At 40.4% G+C, this 15219-nt stretch overlaps 1 protein-coding gene across 2 annotated transcripts in view; it reads right to left on the reverse strand.

The window, feature by feature from the left end:
- The window catches only part of lrp2a (low density lipoprotein receptor-related protein 2a), a 125161-nt gene that overhangs the window by 54217 nt on the left and 55725 nt on the right, over positions 1 to 15219 (reverse strand). For both annotated transcript variants that reach the window (XM_057851784.1, XM_057851782.1), the window contains 10 exons: positions 13701 to 13940; positions 13336 to 13524; positions 12007 to 12939; positions 7786 to 7951; positions 7549 to 7707; positions 7087 to 7376; positions 6813 to 7013; positions 6197 to 6439; positions 2264 to 2389; positions 1968 to 2087 (listed from right to left, as the gene is read on the reverse strand). In XM_057851784.1, coding sequence (XP_057707767.1) covers positions 1968 to 2087; positions 2264 to 2389; positions 6197 to 6439; positions 6813 to 7013; positions 7087 to 7376; positions 7549 to 7707; positions 7786 to 7951; positions 12007 to 12939; positions 13336 to 13524; positions 13701 to 13940 — 2667 coding nt within the window. The remainder of the gene's footprint in view (positions 1 to 1967; positions 2088 to 2263; positions 2390 to 6196; positions 6440 to 6812; positions 7014 to 7086; positions 7377 to 7548; positions 7708 to 7785; positions 7952 to 12006; positions 12940 to 13335; positions 13525 to 13700; positions 13941 to 15219) is intronic.

A 15219-nucleotide genomic window follows, 5' to 3' on the forward strand; every position in this document is an offset into this window, starting at 1 on the left:
TAAACAAAACAAGCTGAAAGCGCACGGTAGTACTTTGGGTGTCAAATTCGCCTCTTGTATGACGTTTCGTCGGTGTAGCACATTTCGACAGAACACCGGTTTTGTCCTACTCTCATCTCGTATCATCCTGTCTTTCCTGTTCATTTTGCTTTTGCTGCTCGTTTTGTGAAAAATCAACACTGCTGTCATGCTCATTAATGTTCCTCTCAGGTTCAAATTCAAAGGGTAACAGGAACATTAGCCTATACAAAGCTAGAATTCTGCTCAAAAAGTAGCGGGTATTTAAAGATAATCCAACAACAATTTGCCTTTCAGACCCCGCGTATTGGTCAGCTTTCTTTCTGAAAGAACGAAGAAAAAAAGTCCTGTGCTAAAAAGAAAAGCAATCCCAAAGACAAAGATTTTAACATGTATTTTACAAATGAAATGCCTCAATGAATCATTTTTTTTCTACTTATGAACAGTTTTCAAAAGCTTTATTAGTGGATTTTCTCAAGTTAAAGCGCCACACAGAGATTAATAAATTTAATTGTGTAAGCAGGATCTGTGTATAATTCTTATTATTTAATTATAGGTGTTTAGCTCATTTAGATTTATTTTATTTAAATGGGCTATTATTTATTTTATTATGTGTTTATATTTTACAAATGTGATGTAGTATCCATTTAATATTTGTATATTTTATGTTGTATAACTTTAGTTCCTATGTGAATATTAGTTCCTACTTGTTTTGCTGTGGTAGGAGGATTTTGTATTGAACACGGGGCCGTGTTGGTTATTATTATAGAAGAGAAGACAGCAGTAAATCAACAAAGACAAGTGAACTGTGCACCAATCTACCACTCAGGAGATCTGACGGACTCAAAAAGTGGGTTACGATTGCATATTAGTTTGAAAATCGACCAGATCCACCGTATTTTGTACACGAGTGACTTCCGGTCTGCCCGATCCTAGCTACCGGTAGTAGTATTGACGCAGGAGGGTCGCGTTTCGCGTCAAATAATAAACTCTGCCGTTCTTTTCGCGTGCGTCGTGTTGAGCAGCTTCTGGGACGCGTCTAACACGCGGCCGCACTGCGACTGGTGTACATTGTCTGATTGACTTTAACGCCCGCGTTTCACTGCGTTCTCGCGGCCACATTGTCGAGCCGTTGACGTTTCTGGGTTATACTGTCCTACCGTGTTGGTCCTCATTATAGTAGAGAAGACGAAGTAAATATAATCTACACAAAGAAACTGTAACCCGATTGACTAACAGCCTCGAAAAGTAAGGGTTACATTACGTCAGAAACTCGTTCGGTACACCACCGTTCCGAACCGAGCACCACGTACCGAAACGGTTCAATACAAATACATGTACCGTTACACCCTTAACGACCTACTAGTTAAACTAACTTTACAAATTGTATAAAAACTGAAACATCAAGAGGGGTTTTTATATCAAATTGTTTTAACTCATAATAACGTTTATCTTTTAAGAACTACAAGCCGTTTTATCTGTGTGTCGATTTAAGGAAGATGTTTTCTTTTAATTCCTGAAAATGAATTGTATTTCTCAACCATATTTATGATTATCGTTTACCACATTCATGATAAAGTGAGCAATCTAACACAGCTATAGCTTAAAAACTATCAAAATAGTGCCGTTAAGTCCACATTCCAATGTATGTGGACTTATCTAAACAAAAGCCAAAGTGAGGCTCTGTAACCCCCACAGTACAAAAGGATGTTGGAGGGGGTTGAATCCAACACACAATAGGAGGCCTGGCTGACCATCTCATCAACAAAGAGATACACCGCACGGACTCACACTCTCCGCTGCATCACTCACCACTTCTGAGATGGGCGGACAGGCACAAACACAGAACTGGGGGAGGGGGGGTGATGGTGTTGGCGGTGATGAGTTCAGACACACAAAGACAGCAAAGGCCATTGGAGCCATTTGGGGTAAAGTTGTGTGACACTCACTGCAGGAGAGGGGTTCATCAGAGCCATTGGCACAATCCGCCCCTCCGTCACAGTACCAATGGGCGGGTATGCAACGACCGCTGGAACAACGGAACTCGCTCTGGGAACATGTCGATGTAGCTAGACGACATCAATCAAAGAGACACATTAAATGACATCAAGGTTCTCAAGGTGCAGCTTTTGTTTTATGTGCAATGTTGTATTGTGTAGTTCCATTACAAGAGAAACCGTTAAAATCCCATGTAACCATACAAGCAATTTAAAACTAAAGCATATTTAGTTGGCGTCCAACTCACCACAGTGCGTCGGGCTCTCGTCACTCATATCTCCGCAATCGTTGTCTCCATCACACAGGTACGAACGTGGGATGCAGATGTTGGTCGACTGACACTTGGTGTGTTCTGGCTGGCAGGTTCTCTCGGCTAAATAATCAATTCATACTTTTAAAACATCGCACAACTTCAAGATATTTGGCTTTTAATATACACCATAACCTTAACTGTTACTTCATTTGACCTTCTCCAAACATTTAAAATTACAAAATAGTCTGTTGGACATGCAGTCAAGAGTTAAGACAATAATCATCTGGAAGAGTGAAAGTGCATTTCTGAAATTTTAACCAAAAGCCGCTTATCTTTTATTTATTAAGAGTTGTTTGTACAGTGGTACCTCTACATACGAAGTTAATTCGTTCCAGGACCTTGTTTGTAAGTCGAAATGGTCGTATGTCAAGCAGAATTTTCCCATAAGAATACATAATTCCATTAATTCGTTACACAGCCCGAAAACCTACACTAATTCCTCAATAAATACTGCTGCTACTATTACAAATGGCAATTACACATAGCAAAACAAATGAATTATAAATAAAATCGGAATAGTAATATAACAATAGTTATAATTCCCGTAATAATGTAACGAATCGGGTTGGAATGTGGCGAATGTGTTTTGCGTGCTGTACCTGAACGCGCCGCGTGGCTGACGTGACAGAGTAAGAAAGGTGCGGCAGAGATTTTACTTTCTCTTTTAATGTTCTGTTGTTGTTGGTGTCACCTGCGGCAGAGAGTAGGCGTGTTGTGTTGCACAAGTTCTGAAATAATTGATTAAAAATCTGACAAAGATGGCAATTTATTTGGCGATATTGCCACAATAGTAATAATCACAAGTAGGGGGCCCAACCCACAATCCGCTTCAGTTATTCACAGTCGGTCGCGGCGACACATGCAACAATTCAACGCTGGATTTAGGATAAAAGTGCAAAAGCTGTACCGCATACAAACAGGAAGGATTGTCTCAGGAGTTATTTGTTCAAGGATTCAAGGTAATTATTATATTTTTCGTACCATGCATGCATTTTGAAACATTGTGAAAAAAATCAATGGGAGAAATTAGTTGCTACGGCATTGGCATCATAGTTCGCGATATTTACTGTAAAATAAATGCTAACTGTCCGGTTCTTTGCTCTTTCAACAAATAATCGAGACTGTTTTACATCCATATCTATAAAGAATTCAGGGATTGAAGTATATATTCACAAGAATTTCAATGTAAAAAGCTCTTTGTTGTGGTAAGGCGGCGCCATAGTGACTTAAAGACGAGCAGCACATTCGACATATTTACGTAAAATAAACTGTTTTTTTTTTTTTTTTTTTTGCTTTTAACCAAGAATTGAGACTGTTTTACGTCCATGTCCATAAATAATTCAGGGATTTAAGCATTTATTCACAAGAATTTCAACGTAAAAACTCTTTGTTGTTGTAAGGCGGCGCCACAGTAACTTGAAAAACGAGCAGCACATTCAACATATTTACTTAAAATAAATGCTAACTGCACGTTTTTTTTTTTTTTTTGCCTTTAACCAATAATCGAGACTGTTTTACGTCCATATCTATAAAGAATTGAGGGATTTACGCATTTATTAACAAGAATTTTCAACGTAAAAAGCTCTTTGTCTATGTTTCCTCTTGGTCAGCTTTGACGGAGGTAGGCCCCCTATTAATGGACCCCACGCCCCATGTCCCGTCAATACTATTATAAAGTCTATGAGACTGGTGAGCAGAGGTCGGAGAAGGACCGCCGAGATCGTAGACATTCTACGGCTGTATTGTTGAGCCAGTTCACGGATGCGCACACCATATTTTTCTATCAGCTCCATCTTCATTTCAATAGTAAGCGTCACCTTTATTCCTTTTTTCACCACCTGCACTAACCTTGGAAACTGTGTTGATTTTTCTCACAAGAAAATCAGTTGTGCGCCTGTCTTCCGGGGGAAAAAAAGAAACTGCAGCCCAGTCATAAATCGTCGTATTTCGAGCATGTCGTCGGATGTAGAAACAAATGGCAAGTCAAATTTTACGTCAGATGTCGAAAAGATCGTGTGTCGAAGCAAATGTATGTCGAGGTACCATTATATATGTACAGTGGGTAAATAAGTATTTAGTCAACCACTTATTGTGCAAGTTCTCCCACTTGAAAATATTAGAGAGGCCTGTAATTGTCAACATGGTTAAACCTCAACCATGAGAGACAGAATGTGGAAAAAAAAACAGAAAATCACATTGTTTGATTTTTAAACAATTTATTTGCAAATCATAGTGGAAAATAAGTATTTGGTCAATACCAAAAGTTCATCTCAATACTTTGTTATGTACCCTTTGTTGGCAATAACGGAGGCCAAACGTTTTCTGTAACTCCTTACAAGCTTTTCACACACTGTTGCTGGTATTTTGGCCCATTCCTCCATGCAGATCTCCTCTAGAGCAGTGATGTTTTGGGGCTATCGTTGGGCAACACGGACTTTCAACTCCCTCCACAGATTTTGTATGGGGTTGAGACCTGGAGACTGGACTCCAGGACCTTGAAATGCTTCTTGCGAAGCCACTCCTTTGGTGCCATGGCTGTGCGTTTCATGCTGAAAGACCCAGCCACGTGTCATCTTCAATGCCCTTGCTGATGGAAGGAGATTTTCACTCAAAATCTGTCGATACATGGCCCCATTCATTCTTTCCTTTACACAGATCAGTCGTCCTGGTCCCTTTGCAGAAAAACAGCCCCAAAGCATGATGTTTCCACCCCCATGCTTCACAGTGGGTATGGTGCAATTCAGTATTCTTTTTCCTCCAAACAAGAGAACCTATGTTTCTACCAAAACGTTCTATTTTGAGTTTCAGCTGACCATAACACATTCTCCCAGTCCTCTTCTGGATCATCCAAATGCTCTCAAGCGAACCGCAGACAAGCCTGGACATGTACTTTCTTCAGCAGGGGGACACATCTGGCAGTGCAGGATTTGAGTCCCTGGCGGTGCATTGTGTTACTGATAGAAGCTTTTGTTACTGTGATCCCAGCTCTCTGTTGGTCATTCACTGGGTCCCCCCGTGTGGTTCTGGGATTTTTGCTTCTCATTCTTGTTATCATTTTGACGCCATGGGGTGAGGAGGGAGTCGAAAGTCCATGTTGCTCAACGACAGCCCCAAAACATCACTGCTCTAGAGGAGATCTGCATGGAGGAATTGGCAACAATACCAGCAACAGTGTGTGAAAAGCTTGTGAAGAGTTACAGAAAACATTTGGCCTCCATTATTGCCAACAAACGGTACATAACAAAGTATTGAGATGAATTTTTGGTATGGACCAAATACTTATTTTCCACCATGATTTGCAAATAAATTCTTTAAAAATCAAACAATGTGATTTTCTGTTTTTTTTTCCACATTCTGTCTCTCGTGGTTGAGGTTTACCCATGTTGACAATTACAGGCCTCTCTAATATTTTCAAGTGGGAGAACTTGCACAATTAGTGGTTGACTAAATACTTATTTGCCCCACTGTAAAAGGGACAGACGGTCATTCCAGCAGAAAGAATCTTATTATATAAATTGAAAAAACACATTTTTTTTCTGATTTGCAATTGAAAATGGATCAAATGTAGATAAAAGCTAACAAGGAGACAGACATTTTACAACCCTGCATTGAGATGTCAGTAATACCGATAATTCCATGCACCTGTGTTCGAATCAATCAGGGAGTTATGTGTGTAGATATAACTGAGGTCACCAAATGGCTGCGCTCATGAGCGGTGCCATTTATTTTTGCCTTTTTCAGAGGTCTGACAACTCCCCAATTTGCATACTTGAAATATTTTGAGCAACTATCTTTCACATGAAGGTCATTTATACTAGGAGTTGTCTGTCCTTTTAAGTAACTTAGAAATATAACAGTTTTACTCACGGCAGTTTTTCTCATCTGATGTGCCATTGTCATAGCAATTATTAATGCCGTTGCAAACATAATCCTTGGCGATACAGCGGCCATTGTTGCAGGCAAACTCTGTGTTGGGGTCACACTGCCTGAAGAGACAAGCGGCCTCATCACTGTTGTCACCGCAGTCGTCGTAGTGGTCGCAACGGTAGTGGTATGGCACACATCGCCCGTTCCCGCAGGTAAACACGGTAGGATCACATGTGTGGAAGGCTATCAAATGGGATGAGTGACATGTCAGATATCAAGAAACTGTGGTTTTTGCACACATGCATTGAATGCTCTTATTACCTGACAAGGCTACAAATGATGACAGGAACTGAGGGACTGCATGCAAGTATACAATGGGTGGTTAGTATTAATTAGTTGCTTAACGATCATAAGTTAAATTAAGAAGTATGTAAACGTACACACCAACATAGCTGAAGTCAGTCTTGATTCCTAAGAATTGTGTTTTAGAGTGTATGAAAAAGCTTGTTAGTAGTTAGTAGCTTTTGCATGACTCAGTAGCAAAGCATTAACAGTGAAGTTTATTTACACTCACGATCACTCAAGGAGAAACAGAGAAACAGAAATTGATGCTTACCGCAAACTCTCTCCAGCTCATCACTGCCATCCCCACAGTCATTGTCATTGTCACACTTCCACTGCGCACGAATGCAACGGCCATTCAGGCAGGTAAACTGACCCGGCTGGCAACGAGTCCCGTTGTCAAGAATGCAGTGCTTATTGTCAGTGAGATACCATTGGCCCTCTGATGGACAGTGACACTCTGCTCCGTTGGGTCCTAACATGATCACAATGTGTTATTTCTCTAATTAAATAAAGTGCAAGAAAACCAATCATAACAATGTTCATACCTGGTGTACATATATGGCTGCAGCCTCCGTTAAACTGTTCGCAAGGACTGAAACACTGCTGCTGCTTCCCAACAGCCAAAACATGGATATCCATTGGCCGAGAAGGAAGATTCTGAATCATTACCGTTTGGTCAGAGCCGTCGTGTTTGTTAGCACGGTAGATGCTACGTGTGTTCCAGTCAGTCCAGTAAATAAACTGCCCAAACATTGCCATTGCAAAGGGGTAGATGGCTGTGCTGACGATGACCTCACGGTTTGATCCGGTCAGAGAGGATCGCTCAATCTTCTGTCTAATGGCAGAGAAATTAAAAAAAAAAAAAAAAGCATAAGTAATAACAAGTAGGAAAACTTTGCACAAAGTTTACAGTGGAAACTACTTGCCATGATGATTAAAAATTCAGAATTTAAAAATCATGAACAGAGAACTGTCAAGAGTCCACAGTATTAAAAAAATGTTCTTACAAGCTGGCATCAGCCCAATACAGCCGCTCCTCTTCATAGTCTAAACTCAATCCATTGGGCCACACAAGACTGCTGTTCACAATCTCTTTTCGGAAGTTCCCACCCAAGGTAGCACGCTCGATCTTTGCATGGGTTCCCCAGTCTGTCCAATACATGTATCTGTCCAAAAAGAAAAACCCTATCAAAATATTCAAAGTTATATTTCAAGGAACAATGCGTGATGCAAGACACTCTTACCCCCTGCAAGGATCTAATATGATGGCCCTCGGCCTGGGCACGTGGGCAATGATAGTTCTCTGAGATCCATTCACAGACATGGAGCTGATGCTTTGGTTAGCATAGTCACTGTAGTAAATCCTTTTATTTATCCAGTCATATGCAATGCCATCAGGGGCCCCTAGATCTGTCGGATCATATAAACCACAACTACATTAGAAGAATCGTGATGGAAACGTAACAACTGCAACCAGTGTCTTTATTGTCGAACACTTGATCTATTTATACTTTCATTTAGGATGGGGGTTCACATATTAACATTGATTTCATCAACAAACAATTTTTTCATGAGAATGATGTGACAATGACAAGCTAAAAACCTGTCTTGGGAGATGAAACATACTGTAATGAGATGGATGCCAGTTTTTGTCTGATGAGACGAGAACGAGAAGAAAATTCGCCATAGTTTCCCTGATAAGTTCACAATTTGTGACATTTTATTATTGTATGTGTAGTTAGCACGCATCGTACCGGTGTTTGATCGTGTGTGCTGTGTCGCCCCCCACACACACGCTTACTCATCGGCTGGTGAGTAACAGTGTGTCCACTTCAGGTTAGGTGCTGCTTGGTTAAGTTTTGTCTTCTTATCTTGGCTAGATATGCCATGTTGCTTTAGCTTTTAAACCTCTGTGCTGAGTCATCATCATCACACTAAATGCATACCTGTCAACTTGTACGGTTTCAGTGTAATTTCTACAAGTGAGCACTGATTTTTAAATGTGTACGCCGTACGTTCAAAATCTATACGTTTTTCGTGCATTACGTTTTGTCACCGTTTCGGCAACGAGACAATGTGCGTTACTATGCGTTACTACGTTGGTTGAATGAAGTGAGAAAAGTCAGAGACGGAGAGAGAACAGCGGGAGTGGGAAAGAGGGAGTTGTGACGCCGTTGCAAACGCGATGCTAGGCTAGGTGGCTCCAAAAATACCTGACTGTAGCCGACAGCCTTCAAACTACGCCCACATGATGCTACGCTAGATATCACATGTATATGAACTAGATGCGAAATGATACACTAGCCGGCGTTGGTAAACAGCTGCCATCTTAAAGCAGTAGACTTCTCAGAAATGCTCTGTTGTAGTGAACCGTCCTCGAGAACCTAAATAACTTTTTATCTAAAATACTCCTAAATCGGCAAAATCTTGACTTGAATCTATCTTTAAATGATGAAACAGTTTAGAAACTTTCACATGTCGAAAGTAAACAGAAGGGAACTAATGCAAAAACGGGAGCAATTTTAACAACTGTTAATTCACAACATTAAATGACTTCCAAATATAGCAAAGGTTACTAAGTTTTTTTTTTTTTTTTTTTTTTTTTTTTTTTTTTGGAAAAATAGAGAAGAAAAAAAAGGTAACACCAGTTACTTTGTCAAGTAACTATTTACTCTTACATTCTGGTAACTGAGTTACTAATTATTACTTTTTGCGAGAAGTAATTTGTAACTGTAATTAATTACTTTTTACTTTTCTAAAGTAAAATTAACAACACTGGTCATAAAGATGAAGTCTTTATAATTGGACACACTAACGCACTACCTTCAAGTCAAACTGAATTGTGAGCTGAAGTGCCATGAAGTGCAGCCATCAAAAGACATGATAGAAATTGCCAAAAGTCCTACATACAATTATAACAAAAGTCACTGTTAAAGTTTTAGTAATCATGATGTAGCTGAATATAATGATTGTTTTCCTTGATTGTACCAGGTTGTATGTGACAATATTACCAATAAATTCTTATTACTTTAAAAATTGAAATTTATTCTTGTTTCATATTGCACGCTATATAAAACGTTGTAAGATTAGTCACCAATTTGTAAGGGCATACGTCACTATTTGTAAGACCACCAACAACCTCGGGTTGACAGGTATGTAAATGCAACTTGTAGTGTTAGCATAGCGTTCACGTTAGCAAAGCATTCACGTTAGCATTAGCATTTAGCATGGTGAGTGTTGTCTTAAACGCTTTGAAAACTTTTTACATACAGTTCCTGGAGTCAATGTGAGTTTAATTAATTGAAAATAATGTACTGTTTTCCTGCTGAGTGTGTATTTATCACCACAAAGGTGGTGATATCCGTATACACACTACAATTATGTCTGTCTTATGTAAGTTCATTCGAAATAGTTGGTAACCTTTCATTTATTGATTTAATCATTGGCTAAATTGTTTTAAGTTTACAGACCATTTTAAGTAATTGTCGACTAAAACTAGACGAAAATTGTCTGGGTTTTCGTCGACTAAAACTAGATGAAGACAAACATATTTTGAAATTACTAAAATATGACTAAGACTAAGTATCTTCGTTCAAAAAAGAATAAGACGAAAATTAAAAGGGCTGCCAAACACAACACTTGGTTCTAATGTATATAAAATTGATGTGATTTCTTCAAGCAACTTTCTTATGCTTACAAGCAATACGTTGAAGCCATTAATGCAGAGGTCGGGAACCTATTGTTCCCGAGCCAGATCTGGCTCTTTTGACGGCTGCATCTGGCTCGCAGACAAATCTTTAATTATTAAAATAAAAAAAAGTTTCGTTACACTCATTTGCGAATTGCGCGAAACGGTGACGGTCGCCGGCGACTAGAAAGCCGGTCTGCAGTAATTTTAGTGGGAAAGTGGTAAACATACATGTCGTTGTTTCTGTCTGTCTATTTATTTATCTATCAATCGCATAAGCAAAGCAGATGACGCAGAGACACTGTTTAAGTGGGGTTGCCGTATTTTGCTGTCAAAAATAGCAGCCGATGTGCGCATCTGCGTGAGATCAGGAAGTAAACTTCCCTCGTTTTCAGCTTCGTTTTCCACGTTGTCATCTAATTTTAGAAACCCTTTTGAGAAGATGGCAAAAAGAAAAACAAACGAGGAGTATCATACTTTTGAGCAGGACATAAATGCGGCACCGTTTTTTTCTCTCGCTTTGGATGAGTCAACAGACGATTTATCCCAGATCAGCGTGATTGCGGAGTTTTGACTATGCAAGGGACAACAAGAGGGGAGGATTTATTCGAGTCCTCCACTGCGTTCGGCAAAGAAAAAAAATCTACTGATGGATAAACTTGTTTCGGTGTGCACTGATAGTGCTCCGTGCGTGGTGGGGAAAAACAGAATTCATGGCGCTTCTTCATCAACATGAAAAGAGACGCATCTTTTTTTTTTTTTTTTTTTAACCTGTCCTGTTCAGCTGGCACAGAGAATGGAGGCCTGAGTGCCCGGTTGGTCTGAACAGTTTTAATTTTTCACATTGAGAGTATGACATACTCCCATTGCGATCATTCACATACCTCGTTTATTATGACAAAACGGCAAACAGGAAGGGGTTATGGGGGAACAGAAGAAAAGAAACAAGAGAAGAAAAGAAACAAACAACAGCAAGAAATACATTGAACGTCTACACTAACTACTAACATGTTGGTGCTATCGTCAGCTAGATGTATTTCCGGTTGACACCATGTGGTGGGCCTGCTGACCAGGGAAAGAAGGGGACGGGGTTGGGGGAGTCTATAAGCTAAGTGATTGAAAGGGGAAGAGTGTACACAAATCAGCTCTGTTATCTAGAACCCAGTAATCGTGTGAATCCCTTGTGAGTGTAAGCCCGCTGGCGACCGACCCTACGCTGCCCCATGTGAATCCCTCGTGAGTGTAAGCCCGTTGGCGACCGACCCTACGCTGCCCCATCGCCAATCCCGTCACTGGGACCCCCCACCCGAGCCGCAAGAGACGCATCCTAAGTTTCTCAACGTCTGCATGAAGCTTAACTCCACCACGTATCAACCAGACTACAAAGCCATCAGCCAAACCCTGGAGCACCAGAAGTCGCATTAATGGTAAGAAATACTCATCATTTATTAGCAACAGCATAACACTGTTATTAAAAATAATTCAGAGACTCTTTAAAAGTGGTGAAATTACATGAAATGCACACATTACTTGTATTTTTAGTTTTAAACATATTATATGGCTCTCACGGAATTACATTTAAAAATGGTGGTGTTAATGGCTCTCTCAGTCAAAAAGGTGCCCGACCCCTGCATTAATGTATCTGTTCTATTTCATCCCTACTGACCGCCAGAGGTGGTGCTGTGGTATTCATAGAACCGTAGTTACCTACATAACTTTCGTTTTCATGAATTAATATCTAGATTCACTCTACAGCGTGAATTACACAGTGGCTTACCTGAAGCCACCATCACTGGAGGTGAAGTCGGAGAAGAGAGGCTGATGTAACTGATTTTGCTGGCTCCCGCCCCTGAGCTCTGAGTGAAGTAGATTCTTCGGTCAGTCAGGTCAAAATCCAATGCCACAGAAGTACGTGGCACATTGACCACAGGGAAAGGCACAGCGTGGTCTTCTGGATCCAGGCGTAAACTGCGCACTGTACTCTCGGTAGTGTAGATAAGATAGTCATCCCTTGACACCACACAGTTCTCATTATCTGCTGCAAGATTCCCAAACGCACAAGCGCATTTCCTGGATGTGTTGCCAAAATCAGTGGCTGGCAGAGCAAAGCAAAAGTGAGCACAGCCTCCGTTGGCCTCCACACAGGGATTATTGTTAAGTTCTTGGGCTGTAGAGGGCTGTGTGTGCTGATCAAAAATAGTAACATCTCTTAGCATGTTTATGTTGTCTCTTATGACGACAGGTTGCTCTGTGCTGCCGGGCTCCTTGCTAGCTTGGAACACTTTCTTGAGGTTTCTGTCCACCCAAATGATACTGCCTTCAAACACCGTGATCCCGTAAGGAGTTGGGTAGCGACTACCATACCGCACAACTTCCGTTTCCCCTCCTGTGGGGCTGACACGGGCAATCATATCAAGAGAGTCGTCTACCCAGTAGACATAGCCTGTTTCTTGGTCTAGAGCAAGACCTCGAGGAGTGATTATTCCTGATGACACTAAAATTGTGCGGTTTGTTCCATCCAGGAGCGCCCGTTCAATTTTAGGGTTCTGGCCGTAGTCAGCCCAGAATAAGTATCTATTTCTGGGGTCCACTACAATGTGGCGTGGCATGTCCGCCTGGGTTTTAAGCAGTACTCTTCGGAAAGTACTGTTCAGACGAAGAACTTCAATGTATGTCTCCACCAGGAAGGCATTGGTGAAATAAAGATTCCCTGGGTACAAGGTCAACAAATTTTATTAATCAATTATCACGTCCTGTAACAGTTCAAATGGATTAGATGTCTATCACCATTAATAGCAGTGAAAGAGTTAAGCATATTGATCCATGCATCTGACTTATACTTTTCGTTTTCTCTGAAAAATTGTGAGTGATATGAAATAAGTCCCAATTTTTTGGCAGATAACGCAAACCAAACAAATTTCTTTACTTAAAGTCCAACTTTGATGGTTCAAATGTTAATAAGGAGTGACATACTGTGTGTCTATGATACTCAGAGTATTGAATCGATTGGAACTGGATTTTTCTGAAAATTTGCGATCGATTCAATGACCTGAGAATAAAATAACCTGGAAGAATGAGAATACAGTATTCCCAAATAAGAGGATACCTGCAGCCCAGTCCACAGCGATGCCACGGATCCCATTGCGTCCTATTCCAGTTGTCACTACACTACGGAATCCAGAGCCATCTGTCTTGATCCTTCTGACCCCGTTCTGTGCTGTAACAGTGCTGCTGAAGTCACACCAGTAGATGTAACCAGATGCCATGTGCACATCGATGTGTAAAGCATTACGGCCTGAAAGAGCAAAATAAACTTATTAACACCCACGAAAAGATTGGTTATGTGCTTACTTGAAAAGGACAATTTTTCAGTTGCGCATTAATAATAAATGCGGTCTTGATTATGAAAAGTGAAAGATAAAAGCTATAATTTTGCTTTCTATCGAGATGTATCTTAATGCAATGACTGACCTCTTCCAGCCACTGGCACCATAGCTTCTGAGTGGTCTCCTGCTTCAAGACTGAAGCCCTTAATAGCGGATAATGTTGAGATGACAACGAAGGACTCATAAGGGACGCAGGTTGTATTGTCAGTATTGAGTTTAAAGCCTGTGGCGCAGGCACATGTGAAGAGACCCTGCGGGCGAGGTAGGCACAGATGCTCGCATGCAGATATGTTGTTGGTACAGCCGTTGGTTGTGCCTGCTTGGGCTAAAAATGTGAAGAAAAGAAATCATCAATTGGCTAACGCTTAGACTTTTTGTCCTCACGTTCTATAAAACTATTTAATAGATAATTTTGAATTCATCACATTATAAAATTATGATTTTAGCAGTCTTATACCTATAACACGTTTTTTGGATACAGCGCCTATTGTTTTGTTACCATAATTTCCGCACTATGAGGCACATCTGACTATAAGCCGCCACCCACCAATATTGACACGAAAACGGCGTTTGTTCAGAGATTAGCCGCACTGGACTATAAGCCGCAACTGTCCTCACTGTATTATAAGTGTCTGTCAGAAGACCAAATGAACCACCATAAAGCTTTGAACCAACTGGCTGCAAAACTTCATTGCTTCAAGAAGCTTCATTTGGCCACAACTGCTCCCTTGGGGGTGACAGTCAACCTCTGCTGTCACCCGCTGTCAATATTGTTGTCGTCCACCATGCCTCCCAGTATGCATTGCAGAGCTAGAGATGTAAATAACAATAAAAATTCATGTTCTGAGCTAATTATTTCTTCAGTTACTCTTCCAGTTGCATCAACAATTGCTAGTTATGGTATTTGGGAACACTTTATTTGACAGTGGCGCCAAAAGACTGTCATTAGACAATCATAATTATGACATGACACTGTCATGATTATTAATGAATGCTTGAAACAGATGTCATTTAGTGTTATCTGGCAAATTATCTCACTTTTGAATGAATGTAAAAGATCCGAGCTGGATATAAATGGAGTTAGTGACATAATTTGCCAGATGACACTCAATGACATCTGTCATAAACAATCAGTAATGCCCATGATAATGTCATGTCATAATTATAACGGTCTTATGAAAGTCTTATGACGCCGCTTTCAAATAAAGTGTTACCTAATAAGCCAAATAAATAACCTGACCTCAATAATTACCGTCCAATGTCAAAGCTTCCTTTTTTAGCCAAAATTCTTGAATCTTTGATCAATTCCCAACTACGTTCTTTTATTGACTCCTCTAACATACTTCATCCGCAACAGTCCGGTTTTCGCCCAGGTCACAGTACAATTACTGCTACAGTCTCTGTCCTAAATAACATTGTCTCCTTTCTTGATAATAAACAGTTCTGTGCTGCTCTTTTCATTGATCTTTCAAAAGCATTCGATACTGTTGATCATAAAATTATACTTCATAAATTGCTGGCCATAGGCTTGGATGTTAATGGCCTCAACTGGTTTAAGTCCTACCTTACAGACAGAATACAAACTGTTGCTGCTGATGGTGTTC

This window comes from Corythoichthys intestinalis, chromosome 12 (genome assembly GCF_030265065.1).
Source record: "Corythoichthys intestinalis isolate RoL2023-P3 chromosome 12, ASM3026506v1, whole genome shotgun sequence".
Classification (NCBI taxonomy): Eukaryota; Metazoa; Chordata; class Actinopteri; order Syngnathiformes; family Syngnathidae; genus Corythoichthys; species Corythoichthys intestinalis.